Source organism: Schistocerca gregaria, chromosome 2 (genome assembly GCF_023897955.1).
Source record: "Schistocerca gregaria isolate iqSchGreg1 chromosome 2, iqSchGreg1.2, whole genome shotgun sequence".
In the NCBI taxonomy this organism is placed as follows: Eukaryota; Metazoa; Arthropoda; class Insecta; order Orthoptera; family Acrididae; genus Schistocerca; species Schistocerca gregaria.
In genome coordinates, this window is record NC_064921.1 from 475,437,500 (window position 1) to 475,456,893 (window position 19,394).

The 19,394-nt window shown below is 41.0% G+C and overlaps 1 protein-coding gene across 1 annotated transcript in view; it reads right to left on the bottom strand.

The window, feature by feature from the left end:
• Positions 1-18,626, bottom strand: part of LOC126335843 (dynein axonemal heavy chain 8-like) — a gene marked incomplete at its 5' end in the record, with an annotated part of 446,097 nt that extends 427,471 nt beyond the window's left edge. The window contains 3 exons of the mRNA XM_049999312.1: positions 4,497-4,643; positions 4,725-4,826; positions 18,369-18,626. Of these exons, the coding sequence (XP_049855269.1) occupies positions 4,497-4,643; positions 4,725-4,826; positions 18,369-18,626 (507 nt within the window). The remainder of the gene's footprint in view (positions 1-4,496; positions 4,644-4,724; positions 4,827-18,368) is intronic.
• Between the last annotated feature and the right edge of the window lie 768 nt (positions 18,627-19,394).

Here is a 19,394-nt window from a genome sequence, read left to right on the forward strand (position 1 = left end):
GGAGCATCGGTTTGGGATTCTGGAGAAATGTATGAGCACATGAGGCAATACTGACGCTATCTAAGGAGGTAGATTGAGAGAGTATACTATATCTGATATTATGTAGGAAGCAGGGTTCAAATACGGGGACCAAAAAAAAACTTCGAAGGGGGTCAATGGTTCACACAGGAATGAGATAGGTTTCTAGCCGATTCCTTATGTTATTCTATATGTGGATTGAGCAAGCAACAAGGAAACTAAGGAGAAAGTTGGAAAGGGAATTAAAGTTCAGAGTGGAGAAATAACTAACTTACGATTTACCGATCTTGAAATTCTCTAAGAGAAGTGAAACGTGGACAACAATATTACGTGTGTAAATCTTATATCTGACTAGCTTAGCGCCCGCTGCTTCGTTCGCGAAGACTATATGGTCTGCACGGAGTTGTTTGTTTCTCTTTAATCGAATTTTGATGTTGTTCACAAACTGTAACATATTCTAACTTTTCACGCTAATTAAGACCACAGAGTCATGGTCTCTTCCGAATTTACTTCTGACCAAAAAGCGATTCTGGTAATTGCACTCAGAGATCTTTGTTAATCCGGCGTTTTGAGCTGTTGTGATGATATTTCCAAAAAATTTTCATCCCCTTGCATATATTTATCTAGAATTAAAATACAAATTTTCATAGATTTAGCCATAAATATTTTTTAATATAAAGAAATATTTGCATAAAAATTTCGTCCAAAGTTTCACCCTCTTAGGGCTCGAATTAAAAAAAAAACAGTGAAACACATATTTCTTTAGTTCTTATCGAGAAGCTAAATACCAATTCTCACTGATTTAGTTTTAAAAATGATCTCGTAATACAATATTTCCACAGAAACCTTCACCCCCTATTTTATTCCTTTAATGGTTGGATTTTCAGAAGAAATGAAATACGAAGTTTTATTTCCAACCGAAAAGCCAAATACATTCTGTGCAACTAATACAGTGCCCCACAGCTACACACATGGTAAGCTATCGCACACATATCTTTAGTTATTACTAGGATTGGGGTTTTTCACGGAACTTGCCGATTTTTCCATTCATTCCTCGATATGTAACATACATGATCTACCTGAATTGAACATAAATAACCAGAATGAAAAACGCTCCTATTGTAAAACAAAAAAAGGAAATTATGTCCTCGGCAGAGTTAGGAATGTAAAAAAGGTAACTAGCTTTCCGCGTTACCTGGCAGCTTCAAAGACATTTAAATACAAACATATTAATATATTTGCGCTTTATTACTTGTAAGTATTAGTACCCATGTCATGTAATGTAATGTATCTTGTCAAGTAAAGTAACATGATATATGTCACGTCGTATAACAAGAAAACTGCCACCATGTCGCGTAACATCGTATTTATCGGGTCGTGCAATATGACACTCCGGCTACTTCCTATTATAGATGTACCCCCACTCTCGGATACTCGTAGTTACATTTCACTCTAGAAACACATAACCGTACAAGTAACAGGGACTGGGTCTAAGAGAGCTCACAGCGCTGGGAAAGTAGGGTGAACTCGTAAAAAAAAGCACGAATGTGCCAAGATGGTTTGATTTAAATGTGTTTGAAGCTCCCAGATAAGTCGAAAAGTTGGTTCTCTTCTCCTCGAACCACGTTTTCAAAAAACAAAAAAAGATCATAAATAAATGTATTTGTCTACTTTCTTCCAAAATTTGAATCTATTCGCACAAGTTTAAAACATAGAAGTGGCGCGCGTAAGAAATTCATAAAAACGTGTTTTCTGCTCATAAAATCCGAATAAAGCTAGGTTTTTAAAGCGAGTTTTCAATTTCATCGTAAAAATGCATTTATTTATTTGACTCACTTTAAACTGTTGCCGCACATTCAATTCTCGTCATAACGAATTTGTATGTGCTACATTTATCTCGACTTTAAAGCATCGTATTTCGAAAACGGATAAAGATTATTAGATAAAAAAAATTTCGTTTTAACGTTATCCAATTATCTACTGTCGAGAAAAGTTTGAATTGATTCGCACAAGTTTGAAGTATAGAAGTGGGGCGCTTCAAAAACCTCACAGAAAAAACTGTTTTCTCCGTGTAAAATTCAAACGAAGCAAGATTTTTTCAGACGCTTAAAACCTATTTTAAACCAAGTTCCGATACACCGGTAGACTAAATTTGCACCATGAGTCTCGGTCCAGTCCTGAATTATTTAAGGGTGGCTGTTTCTGCACATAAAATCCGAACGAGGGTGCCTTTTGCACGTAAAATCTGAACGGTGCATATGCAAATGGTGCCACTAGCTGAGCATTAATTTCAGCCCAATTAAAATAGTTTTCGTAAGGAATTAATCGATTCACACAATTTGTCTGAGAACCAGTTCCGGTTCGTCATTAAAACCTTGCTTAATATACTGTAACGTAGCTACAGTAAGACAGATGTTCGAATGGCTATACAAATGGCCGCTGGTCCGTGCTAAACCATTGACTTTTTACCCTATGTTCGTAGATCAAATAGGAACAGAGCAGAGAGCCCCCCCCCCTTCCCCTAATCCCTCGCCTCCCCCCCCCCCCTCAACTGCAATTCTACGCGCGGAGTTTTTCCAGGCGGAAGCGCTGTAACAACAATATCAAATATTTTACCATGCGCTGTGCCGTCTGGACCCCTCAATCACTGCATCTTCTCTTTAACTAATGATCACAAAGTTCATAGTTGCAAAAGAAAGCTACACCCCTCCTTACTGGTCGATTACTGCCAAGAGACAAAGCAACAGACAGTTGACAGCTTCTGGGGAATAGTTCCATTTGACCACTGTCTGATCTCGCTCCTGCGCGCTGTCATACGTCTTAACTTCTGTCTCTCTCTCTCTCTCTCTCTCTCTCTCTCTCTCTCTCTCTCTGTGTGTGTGTGTGTGTGTGTGTGTGTCGACGCGCTCAATGTAGAGGTTTTCAGCTCCCTCACAAATATTTAAATAAAAGATTGTTGATAAAGGGCTAAAAACATTTTCATACTCTCTCACTCACCCACTCACTCCAACCTCACTTTCATTGGACCACGCAGTCACTCCATATCACACGCCGTAAAATAAAGGTTCAAATGGCTCTGAGTACTATGAGACTTAACATCTGAGGTCATCAGTCCCCTAGAACTTAGAACTACTTAAACCTAATTAACCTAAGGGCATCACACTCATCCAAGCCTGAGGCAGGATTCGAACCCGCGACCGTAGCGGTCGCGCGGTTCCAGACTGAAGCGCCTAGAACCGCTCGGCCACTCCGGCCGGCGTAAAATAAAGGAAAAGCAGCGAAAGATGCTACGGCTGGGATGAACGATAATAATTTTTGTATCATACAGAGATCGCTAATCGAAACTTCAATTAGCGATGACTCACTGCAATCCGCGAAGACGTATGGGAGGCGCTCCTAGAGACCATATCTCCTTTATCATCATAGCAGCGCCCTCACGCTGAGGTCAATATAGGTTCGAGCTAGCAAGAGAGCTGTCCAGTTCGTGACCGCATCTGAAGGAGTCAGCATCACATAGCACAGGACCAACGAGTAGTTAAAGTGTCACATGAACTTCTACTGTTATTAATGTTGAACATCGTACCTCAAGAAAACAGTGGTTGATCTGTGCATCAAGTGATGCTTTACTATTCAATGAAAGTTGTAAATTATCCACTACTCTTGTGGCAACGAATTTTATGGAAGTTAAATAAATTTTTTATTCACTTATGTAATAAAGTGAACTTTTATTTCATATGTTCCCAGAGCAATCAAAGATCCACTTTTTTGACAGACGAAAGTAGTTTCACCTGATCAGAACAATAATAACAATTCTTTTCCAAGAGAACATAAAGCTTTAGAAGTCCGAAACATCTTTTAGTAAATTCTTCTGTGAGTGTGTTATCATGCAGTTTATTTTTTCTACGAAAACTGTCACTCGTCTCCAGTTCTTATTCCGTATCTGAAGATAAACTGAAAATCCGAAGAAATAAACACTACAGTATCTCCATTTTGTGTGTTTCACCGAATTATGTGTAAGTACAGACGTTAAATAAGACACATGAAAAAATTAAGCAAAATTCAGGAAATTAGCCGCACGTCCCTTTCTTTAATTGAAAGAGTATTTTCAGTTTTTCAGTCATATAAAATGTCTTCAATTATCCTCTCGATAATTTTGTTATAGACGTTTCAGTGAGTCAGGCAGTACGAGACGGCCGCTAGCTAACATCAGGTCATTCTCGTATGTCATGTTCTCACCGTCTCGCCTTACTTGTAGGTCCATTCAGATCTTTGTCAAGCATGACTGGCTCCTGGCTTCACACCAGATACATTCCCGCCCTCCTCCCCCGCCACACAAAAACCGAAGTCTCTCAACCAAAAGATTATTTTATTCGACATATACTGTGCAAAATTTAAGTGACAGAGAACGTTATGTCTAAACACAAGTTAACAGATAAACCGAAATACTGTTTCATGAAATTAACAAACAGACACAGTACCTTAACAAGCCTTGCTTTGAAAGTCTCAAATTTTATGAAAACATGATGGTCGGAAACGTCGAAGGGCCGTTCGTTATGGCTCTTCTTGATCTCTCGTTTTATTTCTTGAAAACAGGCGTAGTAATTGATGTAAAGCTGTATGCAAACCTGAAACAGACGGCAAACCCATTAAAAATTTACTGTTTCTCATGCATAGAATAACCTCTAAAAGTCCAAATTCAAACATACCTCTATTTTATTTACAACTTCTCTTTTCGTCTGTTTATAAATATCGCTCTTGTCGTAATTTGTCAGATATCCTCTACACGCGATCACCATCTGGTTGGTTACCTGCAATTATGAACATCAAATCAGCATTATATTACATGTATTAATGTGAAATGGCTGTTCATAGTGAGAGTATTGGTTGTTTACATCTACATATACATGGATACTCTAACTCTCACTTAAGTGCCTGACAGAGGGTTCATCGAACTACGTTCACAATAATTTTCTATTATTCCACTCTGTAACAGAGCGCGGAAAAAACGAACACCTATATATATCTATGAGAGCTCTGATTCCCTCTATTTTATTTTGATAATCTTTTCGCCCCATGTAGATTGGCATCAACAAAATATTTTCTCATTCGGAGGAGAAAGTTGTTTATTGAAATTTCGTGAGAAGATTCCGTCGCAACGAGAAACGCCTTTGTTTTAATAAAGTCCACCGCAAGTCCTGTATCATGTCAGTGACGCTTTTTCCCCTACTTCGCGATAACACTAAACATGCTGCTCTTCTTTGAACTTTCTCTGTGTTTACCGTTAATACTATCTGATAAGGATCCAACACCGCGCAGCAGTGAAAAGAGAACCGACAAGCGTAGTACAGGCAGTCTCTTTAGTAGATCTGTTGCATCTTCTAAAGTGTTCTGCCAATAGATCGCAGTCTTTGATTCGCCTTCCCCACGGTATTTTCTCTGTGATCTTTCGAATCTAAGTTGTTTGTAATTGTAATTCCTAGGTATGTAGTTGAATTTACGGCCTTTAGATTTAATTTATTTATTGCGTAACCGAAACTTAATTTTTGTACCATATACACATCTTAACTGAATCGAATTACAATTGGTTGTGATCTACTGATGACTTTACTGGACAAAAAAGGACAACATCGTCTACAAACAACCTAAGACAGCTGCTTAGATTGTCTCCTAAATGGTTTATATATATAAGGAACAACAGAGCGCCTATAACACTACCTTGGGGTACGCCAGAAATCACTTTTGTTCTACTCGATGACTTTCCGTCAGTTACTACGACCTGTGACCTCTCTGAGAGCAAGTCACAAATCCAGTCGCGTAACTGAAACGATATTCCATAACCAAGCAATTTGATTACAAGCCGGATGTGGAAAACCGTGTCAAAAGCCTTCTGGAAATCTAGAAATACATAATCAATTTGAAATACCTTGTCAGTAGCACTCAGCACTTCGTGTGAGAAAAGAGCTAGTTGTGTTTCACAAGAAAAATGTTTTCTAAATACGTGTTGATTGTGTGTCAATAGACCGTTTCTAAACATTCATGGTGGTGCCTGTTTGTTCTATATCTTGTCTCCCTACCACTTTCGCGCAATGACGCTCTGAGCGTGTTTTTTTAGGGAATTGACTAGTTTGAACCTGGGACCTGTTGCTGGTAAGGAGACGCCAGACCACACATGACATGTAGAATTCAGAAGAGTTCAGTGAGACTAGCGATGATATAACCAAATACTTAATGATCTCAGCGTCAGCTCCACTGCACTCCCTGTAAAAGAATTTTAATACTAACTAAATTTAGTGGAAGGGGTTCAAGGCTTTCGTATTTTTAGTTAGCTGGTAAAATAACGTCAAAAAAGCGGTTAAGTTTACCATTGGAAATTTTATTCTGCTCACAAAACATCGTTTATAAATTGCACTATTGATAAAAGGAACAATTTTAATACAGGATGGTAAAAACCAACTGCGTTCAACAAAAATGTGAACAAATATTCCCTGAATGGGTTTCCAAGTTCTACAATCGATCGAAGGATGACCTATGCCACATCACATCTATAATCTAGGTTTAATTTAAGTTTCACAAAAGAAAAAACTATCAAAATGGTCTACAGTGACTATCAAAATGGTCTACAGTGACCCTCAATTATCTTTAATTACTTATCTAACTTGTCGTAAATTACAGTGGCTGATGTGGCTTCTCAATAACTATATAAAAGAAAAATCATCGCGTTTCAGATCTGTTCTTCAAGTGGCAAATGTAAACACCATGAGTTTTAATTAACGATCGACACTAGTATTACGCAAAAAGGGGGTGTAACAGATGAGACTTCTGCAGTTCTGAGTGAAGCCTTTTGCGCTCAAAAATGCGGCATCGCATGCGTTCATTACCTTGTCGGTATTTAGGCAGCGTTAGGGCACCATAGCTCCGCTCACCTCGCCATCTCGGAAGCAACTCTTCTATAACTTCTCCTTACTACATTTACCGAAGTTGGTTTAAAAAAACTATGTGGCTGTGTTTTCATCTGACCAATCAGGGTCTCAATGTTAACCTTAAGCTCCGCCTACAAAAATTCTGTCTATTCAATGAGAAACGTTATACTTTTCGTGGTGGCGCAATGTTTTTAAAGTTTGCAACGTAGCAGAGACGCGAAAAAGTCACACGCTAAAACCTGCAGCTGGTGTGGTCCTTTTAGCGTTATCGTGAGATCTATACTGTTCTTCTGGAGGACTCTATTTTTTAACATGGGCTGGTGGATGGTCCTAATGTAACAGACACGCGAAAAAGTCTCACGCTAAAACTTGCGGGTGGTAGTGGCCCTTTTTGTGTTATCGTAAGATCTATACTGTTTATCTGGAGGGCTCTAGCTTTTAACATGGGCTGGGGGGTGGTCCTTGACGTAACAGGGACGCGAAACAGTCTCACGCTAAAACGTGCGGGCTGTGTGGCCTTAGTGGTTTGCTGGCGACGTGGGTGGCCAGTCCGTCCCTTATCGTAGGGCCTTCTAGCTTAACACGGTTCTGCTCTCGGCTTTTGTTCTAGTTTCTCCCCTCGAAACTGCGTCGGTCTCACGGTGGGAAGGTACGACATGCATTTAGTCATTGTTGTGTTAGTCTGTGGTATTCCATTTGCTCACTCGTTACTTGTATTACTTTGGTTAATTTGATGTCACGATTTATTCGGAGCTATATGACATACTACTGGATTTGCTTATCATGTCAGGGTTTTCATGGAAGGTGTTGGATTTGCCTGACACCTTACACGTTCTCCTCGACGTTATTCTCGTCCAAGCACAATATATGTTCCAAAATCCTGCTGCATGTCGACGTTAATGATATAGGCCTGTAATTTAGTGGATTACTCCTATTACCTTTCTTGAATACTGGTGTGACCTGTGAAAATTTCCTGCCTTTGGGTACGGATCTTTCGTCTAGCGAGCGATTAAGTATGATTGTTAAGTATGGGGCAATTGCACAGCATACTCTGAAGGGAACCTAACTGGTGTAAAGTCTGGACTGAAGACTTGTTTTTACTAGGTGAGGTTCAAATGGCTCTGAGCAATATGCGACTTAACTTCTGAGGTCATCAGTCGCCTAGAACTTAGAACTAATTAAACCTAACTAATCCTGCGACCGTAGCGGTAGCTCGGTTCCAGACTGTAGCGCCTAGAACCGCACGACCACTCCGGCCGGCTACTAAGTGAGGTTTAAGCTGTTTCACTTCTTCGGGGATATCGACTTCTAAGTTACTCATGTTGGCAGTTGTCCTTGATTCATATTCTGGAATATTTATTTGTCTTCTTGGGCGAAAGGATTTTGGAAGGCTGTGGTTAGTAGCTGTGCCTTAGCAGCACTGTCGTCGATAGTATTTTCACTGTTATCGCACAGAGAAGGCACTGACTGTGTCTTGCCGGTAGCATACTTTATGTACGACCAGAATCTCTGGATTTTCTGCCAGGTTTCGAGGAAAAGTTTCGTTTCGGAAACTGTTATCAGCATATCGCATTGCAGTCCGCGCTTAATTTCGACCTACTGTGAAAGATCACCAATCTTGGCGATTTTATGTTCGTTTAAATTTGGCATGCTTCAAGCTTTTTTCGTCGGTTCTGCAATAGTGAACAGACCCGTTTTGTGTACCAAGGGGGTCAGCTCTCTCTTTTGTTGATTTATTTTATATACATGTCTCAATTGCTAATGACACAGTTTCTTTGAATTCAAGCAACTTACATTGTTAATTTGGAAGGTGTGGAGATTGTCTCTCAGGAAGTCGTCATGGAAATTTTTATCTGCTTATTTGAATAGGTATACCTTCGTTTTATTAGCTCAGGATTATTTGTTGCTAAGAGGTCAAGTGCGTATTCATAACTGTTTAGCATTCGAGTGGGCTCATGAACTAATTGCTCGAGATAATTTTCAGAGAATGCGTTTAGTACAATTTGGGACGATGTTTTTGCGTACCTCAGGATTTAAACATGTATTTTCGCCAACATATAGAGGGTAAACTAAAATCACTACTAGCTTTAATTGTATGAGTCGGATACGTGTTTCAAATTAGATACCAGTTTTTTTAAATCTTTCAGCAATTGTATCATTTGAGTTTGGACGTCGGTAAAACGACCCAATTATTATTTTATTCCAGTTGCCAAGAATGACCGCTACCGATACTAACTGTTTCAATTTCGGTACGAGATAAACTGCTTGTAACAGCAACAAATACGCCACTCTCAACTGTGTTTAGCCTGTCCTTTCGGAACACCATCACGTCCCTCGTAAAACTTTTGGCTGACATCTCCGCCTTTAGCCAGCTTTAAGTGCCTACAGCGATTAGAGCATCAGTGCTTTCTATTAGCTCTTGGAGCTCTGTTACATTCCCAACACAGCTACGACAATTGACAACTGTTATACCGATGGCTGTCTTTTGATTGGCTGATGTTTGGATCAGGATTGGTTCTCAGAATTCAAGGACAAATAAATAATAATAAACTAAAGAGATATAAACACTTTCCTGGAGCAAATTGAACCAACAACTTTCATAACATCGAGGTTATTGAAACTGGGACAGATTTGAGGTCTAAATTGCTCCAGTTGATGTTCTGCCGAGTAGAGATTAGAAAATCTTTTTGGCAGTTGTCAACAACTGAGGCGTCTTGGAGACGCAATGCAATGCATTTTATTAACAGCCAACATCAGTTGCAGTAGGTTAACGGTAACTTAGCTATCTTATACACTGTGGAGGAAGGTCAAATACTCCATGTCCTGGAAGAAAGTGAAATCTTAAGAAGTCTCCATTTCTATCCTCTTGATACGATAAATGAACTCACTGACCTGTATTACAAAAACATTTTAGTTAATTATGACATTATAACCGAACATCACCCATTGGGATATTTTGTGGTCTGTCAAAGGATTATGATTGTGTGAATCATGAAATTCTTCTAACAGCGAAGTGCATAGTTACAACACTAGAAGAAAGGATGATATTCACTATTCATTCCACAGGTGCCACAGGCACCAAGAATATATGGGGTACCAAAGATCCACAAAGAAGCCTTCCCTTTACGGCCGATAGTGAGTAGTATCAACTCGCCGACCTACAAATTAGCGAAAGAATTGGCTCCGAAGCTTAGACGTTTAGTGAGACATACAGATGCATTCGTCAAGGACTCCACCCATTTTATAGCACTTTTGAAAGAGAAGCGTGTCTCTGATACGGATTTGATGGTCAGTTTTGACGTGAAATCTTTGTTCACGAATGTACCCGTGACGGACACCATGAACATCTTAGAGGAACGCATGGCACCTGACCTGACATCAGCGAGCTAGTGCGCCACTGTTTGACGACAACCTATTTTAGGTGGAAAGGGGATTTTTACGAGCAGACGGACGGTGTTGCTATGGGTTCCCCTCTTTCGCCTGCTGCAGCAGACATTTTTATGCAAGCATTCGAAGAAACAGCACTCCTGTCCGCGCCATTACGCCCGGAATGCTGGCTACGATACGTGGATGACACCTTTGTTATCTGGCCACACGGAGAAGAAGAGCTTCAGAACTTCCACGAACATCTTAACCAGCAGCACAGCAAAATTCATTTTACCATGGAGATTGAAAAGAACGGGGTATTGCCTTTTCTCGACGTAGAAGTTTATCGTAAGCCAGACGGGAAGCTTGGACACAGAGTTTACAAGAAGCCCACCAACACGGACAGGTACCTGCATGCATCCTCCCACCACCATCCTATGCAAAAGAATTCGGCCCTGCGAACTTTAACTAAGAGAGCCTACAGGATCAGCGATGAATACAACCTGCAAGCTGAACTGCAAAACCACAGGACCATTTTTGGAGCTGATGGCTACGACATGAGGCTGATACACAAAACCATGGCGCCGAAGGAGGAGGGCAACAGGGAAATACAGAACGAAGCACAGAACACCGCCGTGCTACCGTATGTACAAGGGGTTACTGAACGTCTGGGCAAAATTCTCCGTCGGGCAGGTATTAAGCCGATTTTTCGTAGCAACAACAAAATAAAAGACATTCTGGGCTCGACAAAAGATACAATTGACAAGTTTCATGCCGCCGGAGTTTATGAAATCGAGTGTGAATGTGGACTGGTGTATGTAGGTGAGACTGGGCGTCCAATAAGCACGAGGCTAACTGAACATGAGAGATATATCCGCCTCAAACAATATAGCAAATCAGCGGTGTCAGAACATCATGAGCAGTGCAGGATGAACATCGAATTTCGAGAGGCCCGAGTACTGGCGAAACAGCCGTTTAGTTTGAGGAGGAAGATTAGAGAGGCTATAGAAATAGCCAAGCGACCCGATAATATGAACAGAGAAGACGGGTACAGACTTCCAGCGTCTTGGCTGCCTGCTGTGACAGCTTTGCGGAAGGACAGCTCGCGCAAAGCAACAGGCGCGCGGTAGGCCCCAGCGGAGGATGGTACACAGAGCGCTGACGCGGCCTAGTCGATACTAGGCAGTTAGTAAACAACGCTACGCTGCAGTCGCCGCTAAGTCTCCTATTCGCCGATTTCCACCAATGGCAGGCAGAAAAGGAAACTCCAATGGAAAACGCCTATTTCCGCCAATAACAAGACGCAATGCAAACGCCAATAAAATGAACTCCTAGTACCCTTCCTCCTCATCCTCACATCCAATCACAACACTCTTCCATAGTATATATGTACCCACACTTACGCTCATTCAGCAGTTAGCAACACACCCTGAGGAAGGCGTCTTGCAACAGACGCCGAAACGTTGGAATTTTATAAATGACAATGCGGTCTCTAACCCAGAAGAATTTTATTGACAACGTTTTAATGATTTATGGAACAAGGATTAATATATGTTATTCGGGAGGTTAAGGTGTGAATGTAACGTAATATTTTTCCTTGTTTTTAGTTATACGGGTCCTCTCCCCTCCTAACGTTGTGATGGTTCCGTCTCCTTTCTGCGGTCACTACCCACTTTTCCAATTTAAACAGTTTACCAGTCGCAAGGCTGATTCGTACCATGTCTGTGTCAGTGCCGACAGCTAGCGATTATTTACTGTTGTTTCGTTTTGCTGTTTGTGTTCCCAGTCGAGGCGGCAAAGGGGGCGGTTTTTGTGTAATTTATGTATGTAATACCACACAATATGTGTTTCCTCCTCCCGTCTTTATTGCATATTACATGATTTATGATGCTGCTGGCTTCCGGTGTCCAGTCGTGATGTCGATTTTTTGGGATTTTTCTGGATCCCTCTTTTTACTCTTTTGACAGGGAACTTTTATTCAGTGACGACACTGGAGTGAGGATGACCTGAGATGGTTAACTGTTTTTATTTGTAAGTGACTTTTTTTTAAAAACACACATAGTGATCCACTTCCAATGTATTGTAGCATAATAGTTTCATTATTGCGGATTGCATCAGTTCATGGAACTACAAGTGTTCCGAAACCGGTCTTGTATGAAAAAAAGAAAAGACTGATTCAGCAACTGCTGTGCGGTTTCTTCATTTTAAAAAAATGCACTATGTGACCAAAAACGAAAACAAAAGAAGAAACGACGCATCACAAAGAAATTATCCAGATGAGCCGGAATCGGTAGATGTGATGTACATGTACCGACAAACAAATGACTACAATTCCAGAAATATTGATTGGATGACTGATTCAGGAGAAATTTCTTCACAAATTGAGCAAGTCAATTAAGTGTTGGTCCACCTCTGACCCTTACGCAAGCCGTTATTCGGCTTGACATTGATTGGTAGAGTTGTTGGATGTCGTCCTGAGGGATATCCTGACAAATTCACTCCAATTGGCGCTTTGGAGTTTCAAAATCCCGAGCAGTTTCTAGGGTCCTGCCTATAATGCTCCAAACGTTCTCAATTGGGGAGAGATGTAGCGAGTTTGCTGTCGAAGATAGGGTTTGGATAGCAGCAAGGTAAGCAGCAGAAACTCTCCCTGTGTATGGGTGGGCATTATCTTGCTGAAATGTAAGGCCAGGATGACTTGCCACGAAGGGCAACAAAACGGGATGTAGAATATTGTCGACATACTGCTGTGCTGTGAAGATGCTACGCATGAAAATCAATAGGGGTGTGGCTATGAAATGAAACGGCACCCCATACCATCTCTCCTGGCTGTCAGAAATTATGGCGTGAGACAGGCAGTTTGGCACCCACCGCTGTCTGGAGCTTGTCCATACATGTCTGCCATGGTCATCGGGGCTCTGTTTGAAGGGGGACTCCTCAAAGAAAACAATTCTATTGGGTTTTTCCATATGTTTAATAAACACAACAAATTCACATAACAGAGACTTTGGTCATCAATAATACATTTTGCTTCACTATTTACAACAGTATGCCAAATCTGGGGTAACTTTACTGGTCCACGACTGTAGAAATCATGTGGTTTTGAGGCGAAGAACTCATTGACTCAACTCTGGAGAACATTTTCACCCAGAAAGGAAGTTCCTTGAAGATCGTTCGATAGAAAGTGGAAAAGATGAAAATCTGAGGACGAAGGATCAGATGATTAAGCTGGGTGGGGAATGACATCCCAGCCCAACTCCTGTATAGTTTCCTGGTCGTTGTTCTTGGATTGCATCTGCAAGACCCCTCAGATATTGACCATAAATGACAGCAGTGATGGTTACGCCTCATGGAAGAAATTCATAGCACACCACACCATCACTGTTCCACCAGATGAATAACATTATCTTTTGCAGATATGCACATGTCTTTGTATGGGGGCTGTTGCTTTGTTTGGGCTCAACCATTTATTTCTTTTCCTTATGTTAGCATAAATACAGCATTTCTCATTACCAATAACAATACAGGATAGAAATGGATGATGTTATTTGCGAGCCAATTGATGACGAGCAAGCAAAATGTTCATAAGGCCACTCACTGATTTTGGCCGTGTCCTAAGTGAGCGACAGAAGCGAGCAACAGCACGCGGCAGCTTCAGTCGACAAAAGACAACCGCGGGTTTACTTATGGAAGTGTCCTAAGTGAGCGACATCTGTGTCGCTGCCTGTCTCCCACTGCAGGTGGAGACGTTTGAATTCAAAAGTGTTTAAATCTTGTCACTGCAGCACTCGCGACACAGAGCGACAGCCACATGTCTTCTTGGCCAAGCAGTGGAGCGGACGCGACGGCAGCTATGAACTACTTAACAACCGATTTTAAGAAAACTATTCGGTGAAAAATTTTGATTCTCCAGAAATCTATAGCTTGATATCCTTAAATGATAAAGGTCAGAATTTATTTTCGTAATTCGTCATAGTTACTGTACTGCACGAAATTGAGTATATGGCTGCACGAAATTTTTAAGAATTTATAGAGGTAAAATCACATTGTGTAGACTTTCCGTATAGCTCATTTAAGGCCATACATTATTGCGTATGAAATGTAACCAATATATCAAAGTCGTATTTAAAGTAGATACCGGAATGATATCTCTTTTCATTCTTGAAATATTGTTTGTTACATCCGCGGACGGCTCGCTCGCGTCGCGTCCGAACCTTTCCTGCGCTTCGGGAATCAAGTGGTCGTAAAAATCGTCGTATCTCATAAAAGGTTCAAGGTATCGAAACGACGATTTTTGGAAATGACAGCACGCAGAAAGGACTATTTTATCATATGATTAACACTTGATACGTTTTTGTAAACGCGTGAGCAGAGTAAAAACTAGACTCCCTATAACTTACACCATGAGCGTTTTGTCCAAATTTCCTTAGACAAACAAACGGAGAGAAACAGGTAAACAGGGTATCAAAGTGATCGGCATAAGGTCTAGTTTGGCATGAAAATATTTAATTGCTTGAAAGTAATCAGGGTAATGAACGAAAACTTAATTAATAAGCCGAGGAAAAATTGAAATATTTCACGAAAAGCTGCTTTAAATGAAGTGTCAAAAATGTCATCTGTTCAAGACCTAGGTATTTTGCACATAAAAAGATACATTGGTGCGCTATTTAAATGTCAAAAAGGCTTCCTTCGAATCAAGAACGTCAGGAAGGCAAATGGGGAGTCAGTAAGATCATGCTTTCTGAATCACTCAAGTATTTTATGAAATTATTTGTGTAAAAGAAATAAGTAGATCAGAGAAATGTTCTACGTGTCTTTGAATGATGCTCGAAATCATGAAGAGGTGCACCAAAAGTTTCCCTAATATTTTTGATTTCATATTTTTAGACAAATCATTACACAAAACGTTTGACTTTCTTTTCAAAGATTTTGTAAGCTCTACTTTTTCAGACTATTTAGAGTAGTTTAAACGCTTGGCCTTAACAATGACTGCTGATGGATTACGTTCGCAACATGAAATATGTGGAAAATTTCATGGTTCATTGTAATTTATTAGGAATTAAATGTGTGAGATATAATGGGATAGGTGTGGAGATCAAGTTCTTTGGCAAGACCTTGAAAATATACTTAGTGACGCAGTGTAAACAGTATACATAAAACTTAGTAATCAGAATCGTAATCGAGTCAGTAAATATATAAGAAATGCCGAGAACTGAACGCAGGACCTTTACTTCGCACATAACTACGAACTGTATACGCTGCCCCTACACCACAGCGACCTATAGTCCACGAATATCATTCTTTGTGCTTATGTTTGTATTTATGTATAGTAATTCCTCCACATTCATTGGCTGATAAAAGTTCTTGGTCATGTAAAAAAACATTTGTATTTAATTTATTGATGAGATAGTCGAATGCTCCTCTGCTCATTCACGTGTATTCGAAGAACTTGTCTGGTGATCTTCATAGTTGGCGATACTTATGAAATTCTCCATGGAGATTCCTCAATTTGTAAATTTCATGCAGAGCGTTTCTTTTCGCTTTGTTTTCTTAAGTAAACCTAACTCTGTAGCCTCTCTCTCCGGCTTCAGTATTCTACAGGTTAAGGACGCCGTTTTATAGAAACAGCTCGTTGGCTCTAAGCAGTCATCTTGAAGCGCGATATGGTCGCTCGCACACAGGATACCCAAGGTTGTCGCCCAATGTTGCTGCTTGTCGCTGGAGTGTCGCGTATCCAGAAGTCGCTTGCGTCGCTCGCTTCTGTCGTTCACGTAGGACACGGCCTTAAGAGGTAACCCAGTTTTTGAACTTTCCCCATTCCATGTAAATGTCGCACGGTCGTGGGATGTTTACAGTTCATCACATATGCTAGTTCTCGAGTACACCGATGTGAATCGTGGATTAATGCGTTTAACGGATCTTCATCTAACCGCGAAGGTCTTCCTGAACGTGGAGAGTTACTAATGTCAAAATATTCCTCCTTAAAATAAATAAACCATTTTCTTGCCGTGCTCTGTCCAATAGCATTATCCCCATAAACGGCACTTATTATTTCTGGCTGCCTCCGCTGCTGTCATCGCTCTATTGAACTCACTCCGAAGAATATGTTGGAAATCTTCCGATTTCTCCAATTGGCACTCCATTTTCTAGCGTCCCAAGTTTCACTCACTATCTCCAAAGGAGACAATGCCAATATGTAAACTTAAATAGCATCAATGAATTACAAATAAAATTGATAATCGATAAATAAACCTGCAGCAACCGGAATACCAAACGCAAAACAAAAACCAAGCGACCTAACCCTACCAATCTAATTGTCAAATCAGTGAGATTCCAGGCGGAAAACTTCTTTGGAGACGTACTGTCAGCTGTGTGATACCAACCTGACTTTCGTCCGCTGTGTTGTACGACAAGTAAAAGTGCTGTCCAAGGTCTGCTCTAAACTGGTTTTAGAGGTGGAATTTTTAGAAGTTTGAGGTTAAAACAGAAGTCAGACAGTGTGATGGCCTCTTCCTGCTGCTCTTTATCTTTGTTTTAGACAAAATCATAATTAGCTAGAGATACAAAGGAACAACCTACAAGGAGACTGTTTAGTGTTTGCAGACGGCCTTGTTGTTTTTCTCAGACTCAATAGAGGTGACCAGTAGACAGAATTTCTGAAAGAAGCTGCAAAAGTAAGATTACAAAGCTTCTTTGAGGAAACCGAATTCAAGAAAAACTTTATGACTGCCGTGAAGATAATGAAAATTAAGCATGAAAAAACTGCAAGAACTAACAAATTCAAGTATCTAAGAGAAGTAACTGAATAAGACATATCAAAGACAGAAGCTATTATAGAAAGAGTTAATAACATTACTTCACTAAGTACATACACAGTAAGAAATCAATACCCTAGCTGCGGCTGCCGTCAGTAAGTGCTGCATTGCATTCTGATTAAATGTCAGTATATTAAGACAGCTACACATCTACCAATGACTGAAGTAATAGAAGTTGCCACTTTTATGAAAGACTCTAATGCAGTTCAAATCGTATGAAAATTCTCAATGTAAAGGTACGCAAGTTCACTAAAGATCGCTTAATCCAAACAAAGTAAATTATACGTTCCACTTTCAAGTCCAATCCAGGATCCAGCTTGGAGGGCACCGTCTAGTATATCATTCGTAGTCACTCGAAAGTAGCTCGATAACCCTAGCTGGGAACTCGTGATAACTGCTCGTAGAACTCAGAGATAACTGTTGATGACTTCCCTTCACTTCCACACTGTAACAGGCTTTGCTATTCAACTGGAAATGGCTGTCCAGGGGCCGCGCGGCCTCCTAAATAGACCTGTATGAAAATACTCGACAAGAAGTTACTTTAAAAGGTAACCCTTTATCATATTAAAATCCGTAGCAGAAACGCAACAAGAGGTGTAGTTGTAGTTGCAACCACATTTCTGTATGAAAATATCTATGAGATGTGAATTAACCAAATGCGAGAATAGACAACGCACCAACGGTAGAAATGGTCAGTGGCAGACTGTATAATCATAATAATTAACCTGCACTGTAACAGATACACACGCACACACCCACACCCACACCCACACACACACACACACACACACACACACACACACACACGTGCGAGAGCGCGCGCGCGCGCGCGCACGCACAAACGTACAAAAATATTTTTTATTTTGGCCTGGGATATCCCAAAGATACATTAAAACTACAATTAGCATGCACGATTTTACACACTCACACACACACACACACACACACACACACACACACACACACACAAACAAACGAACAAACATAGACACACAGAAAGATCTATCCCAGAGATATATTAAAATTTGTTTCAATCCCGCATTCTGAATTCAACTACTGATATTCTTAAAATGAATCTTTACGCGCAGGCATGTTATTTTTTAATAAAAGGTAATAGCAAAGCAAGGGCATTCGTATACTGTCCTGCATAACTTCTCGTTTAAGAGAATTACGAAAACTTTATATTTCGGTTTGTAACTGGCATTATAGGAGCCAGCGTGTCAGCTGTTGGGATACGAGAGAGACTAACCTTGTAGAGCAGAGTGGAGATGCGCTCGGTGGTGTTGTAGTGGCGGGAGACGGTGAAGATGTTGCGGACGCAGTACATGAGGCTGGCGAGCCGAGAGTCGATGGCGAACGGGTCACCGCGGTACAGCGGCACGCAGTACTTCTCCAGCGCGTACAGGTACTTCACGTTGTCCCGCGCCTCGTTGGCAGCGTCCGTCAAGCGGCTGTCCAGCGCCTTCCATCTCTGCACAACAACAAAAGCTATGCCAGGCACGTTCACACAACAAATATGCGGCTTTCAAATTTAAGTGCGCTGATTGACTAAAGCAGCACCCTCTCCTTGTCGACGTACTCAAATGGTTCAAATGGCTCTGAGATCAATGGGACTTTAACATCTGAGGTCATCAGTCCCCTAGACTTAGAACTACTTAAACCTAACTAACCTAAGGACATCACCACATCCATGACCGAGGCAGGATTCGAACCTGCGACCGTAGCAGCAGCGCGGTTCCGGAATGAAGCGCCTAGAACCGCTCGGCCACAACGGCCGGCTCGACTTGCTCCGTGAGCAATGAATGATTCAACATAAATCCAGATGATAGCCCAACCTGCAGGTTGCTTTGCTGTATTTGACCATAAACGGCACCTGGTCTATGTCCTAAGTACATTGCGAGTGTCATTCGTGGTCAGAAATGTGTTTTGGGTAGTTGTAAGTGCACTGTGTCGGAGCTAAGCGATTTGAAATGTGGGCAAGTTGTCGGTGCACGGTTGGTGAGTCCTTCCGTACCCAGTGTAGCCAAAGTGACTGATATTCCAAGAGGAATCGTAACGAAAACTCATACTGCACACAGGTAAAGTGAAATAATGTTATCCGCTAAGCCACAACGTGGATCAGTGTGTGTACCGAGTGATCTTGACATACGGCCTTTCAAGAGGAAACTGAATATCGTGAAAGCTGTCAGCACTAAAATAACACGAAGAGAGCTCCATAACATGGGAACTGCAGAGCGAGCTGGAATTCGAAAGCCACTCATCAGTTATGCGAATA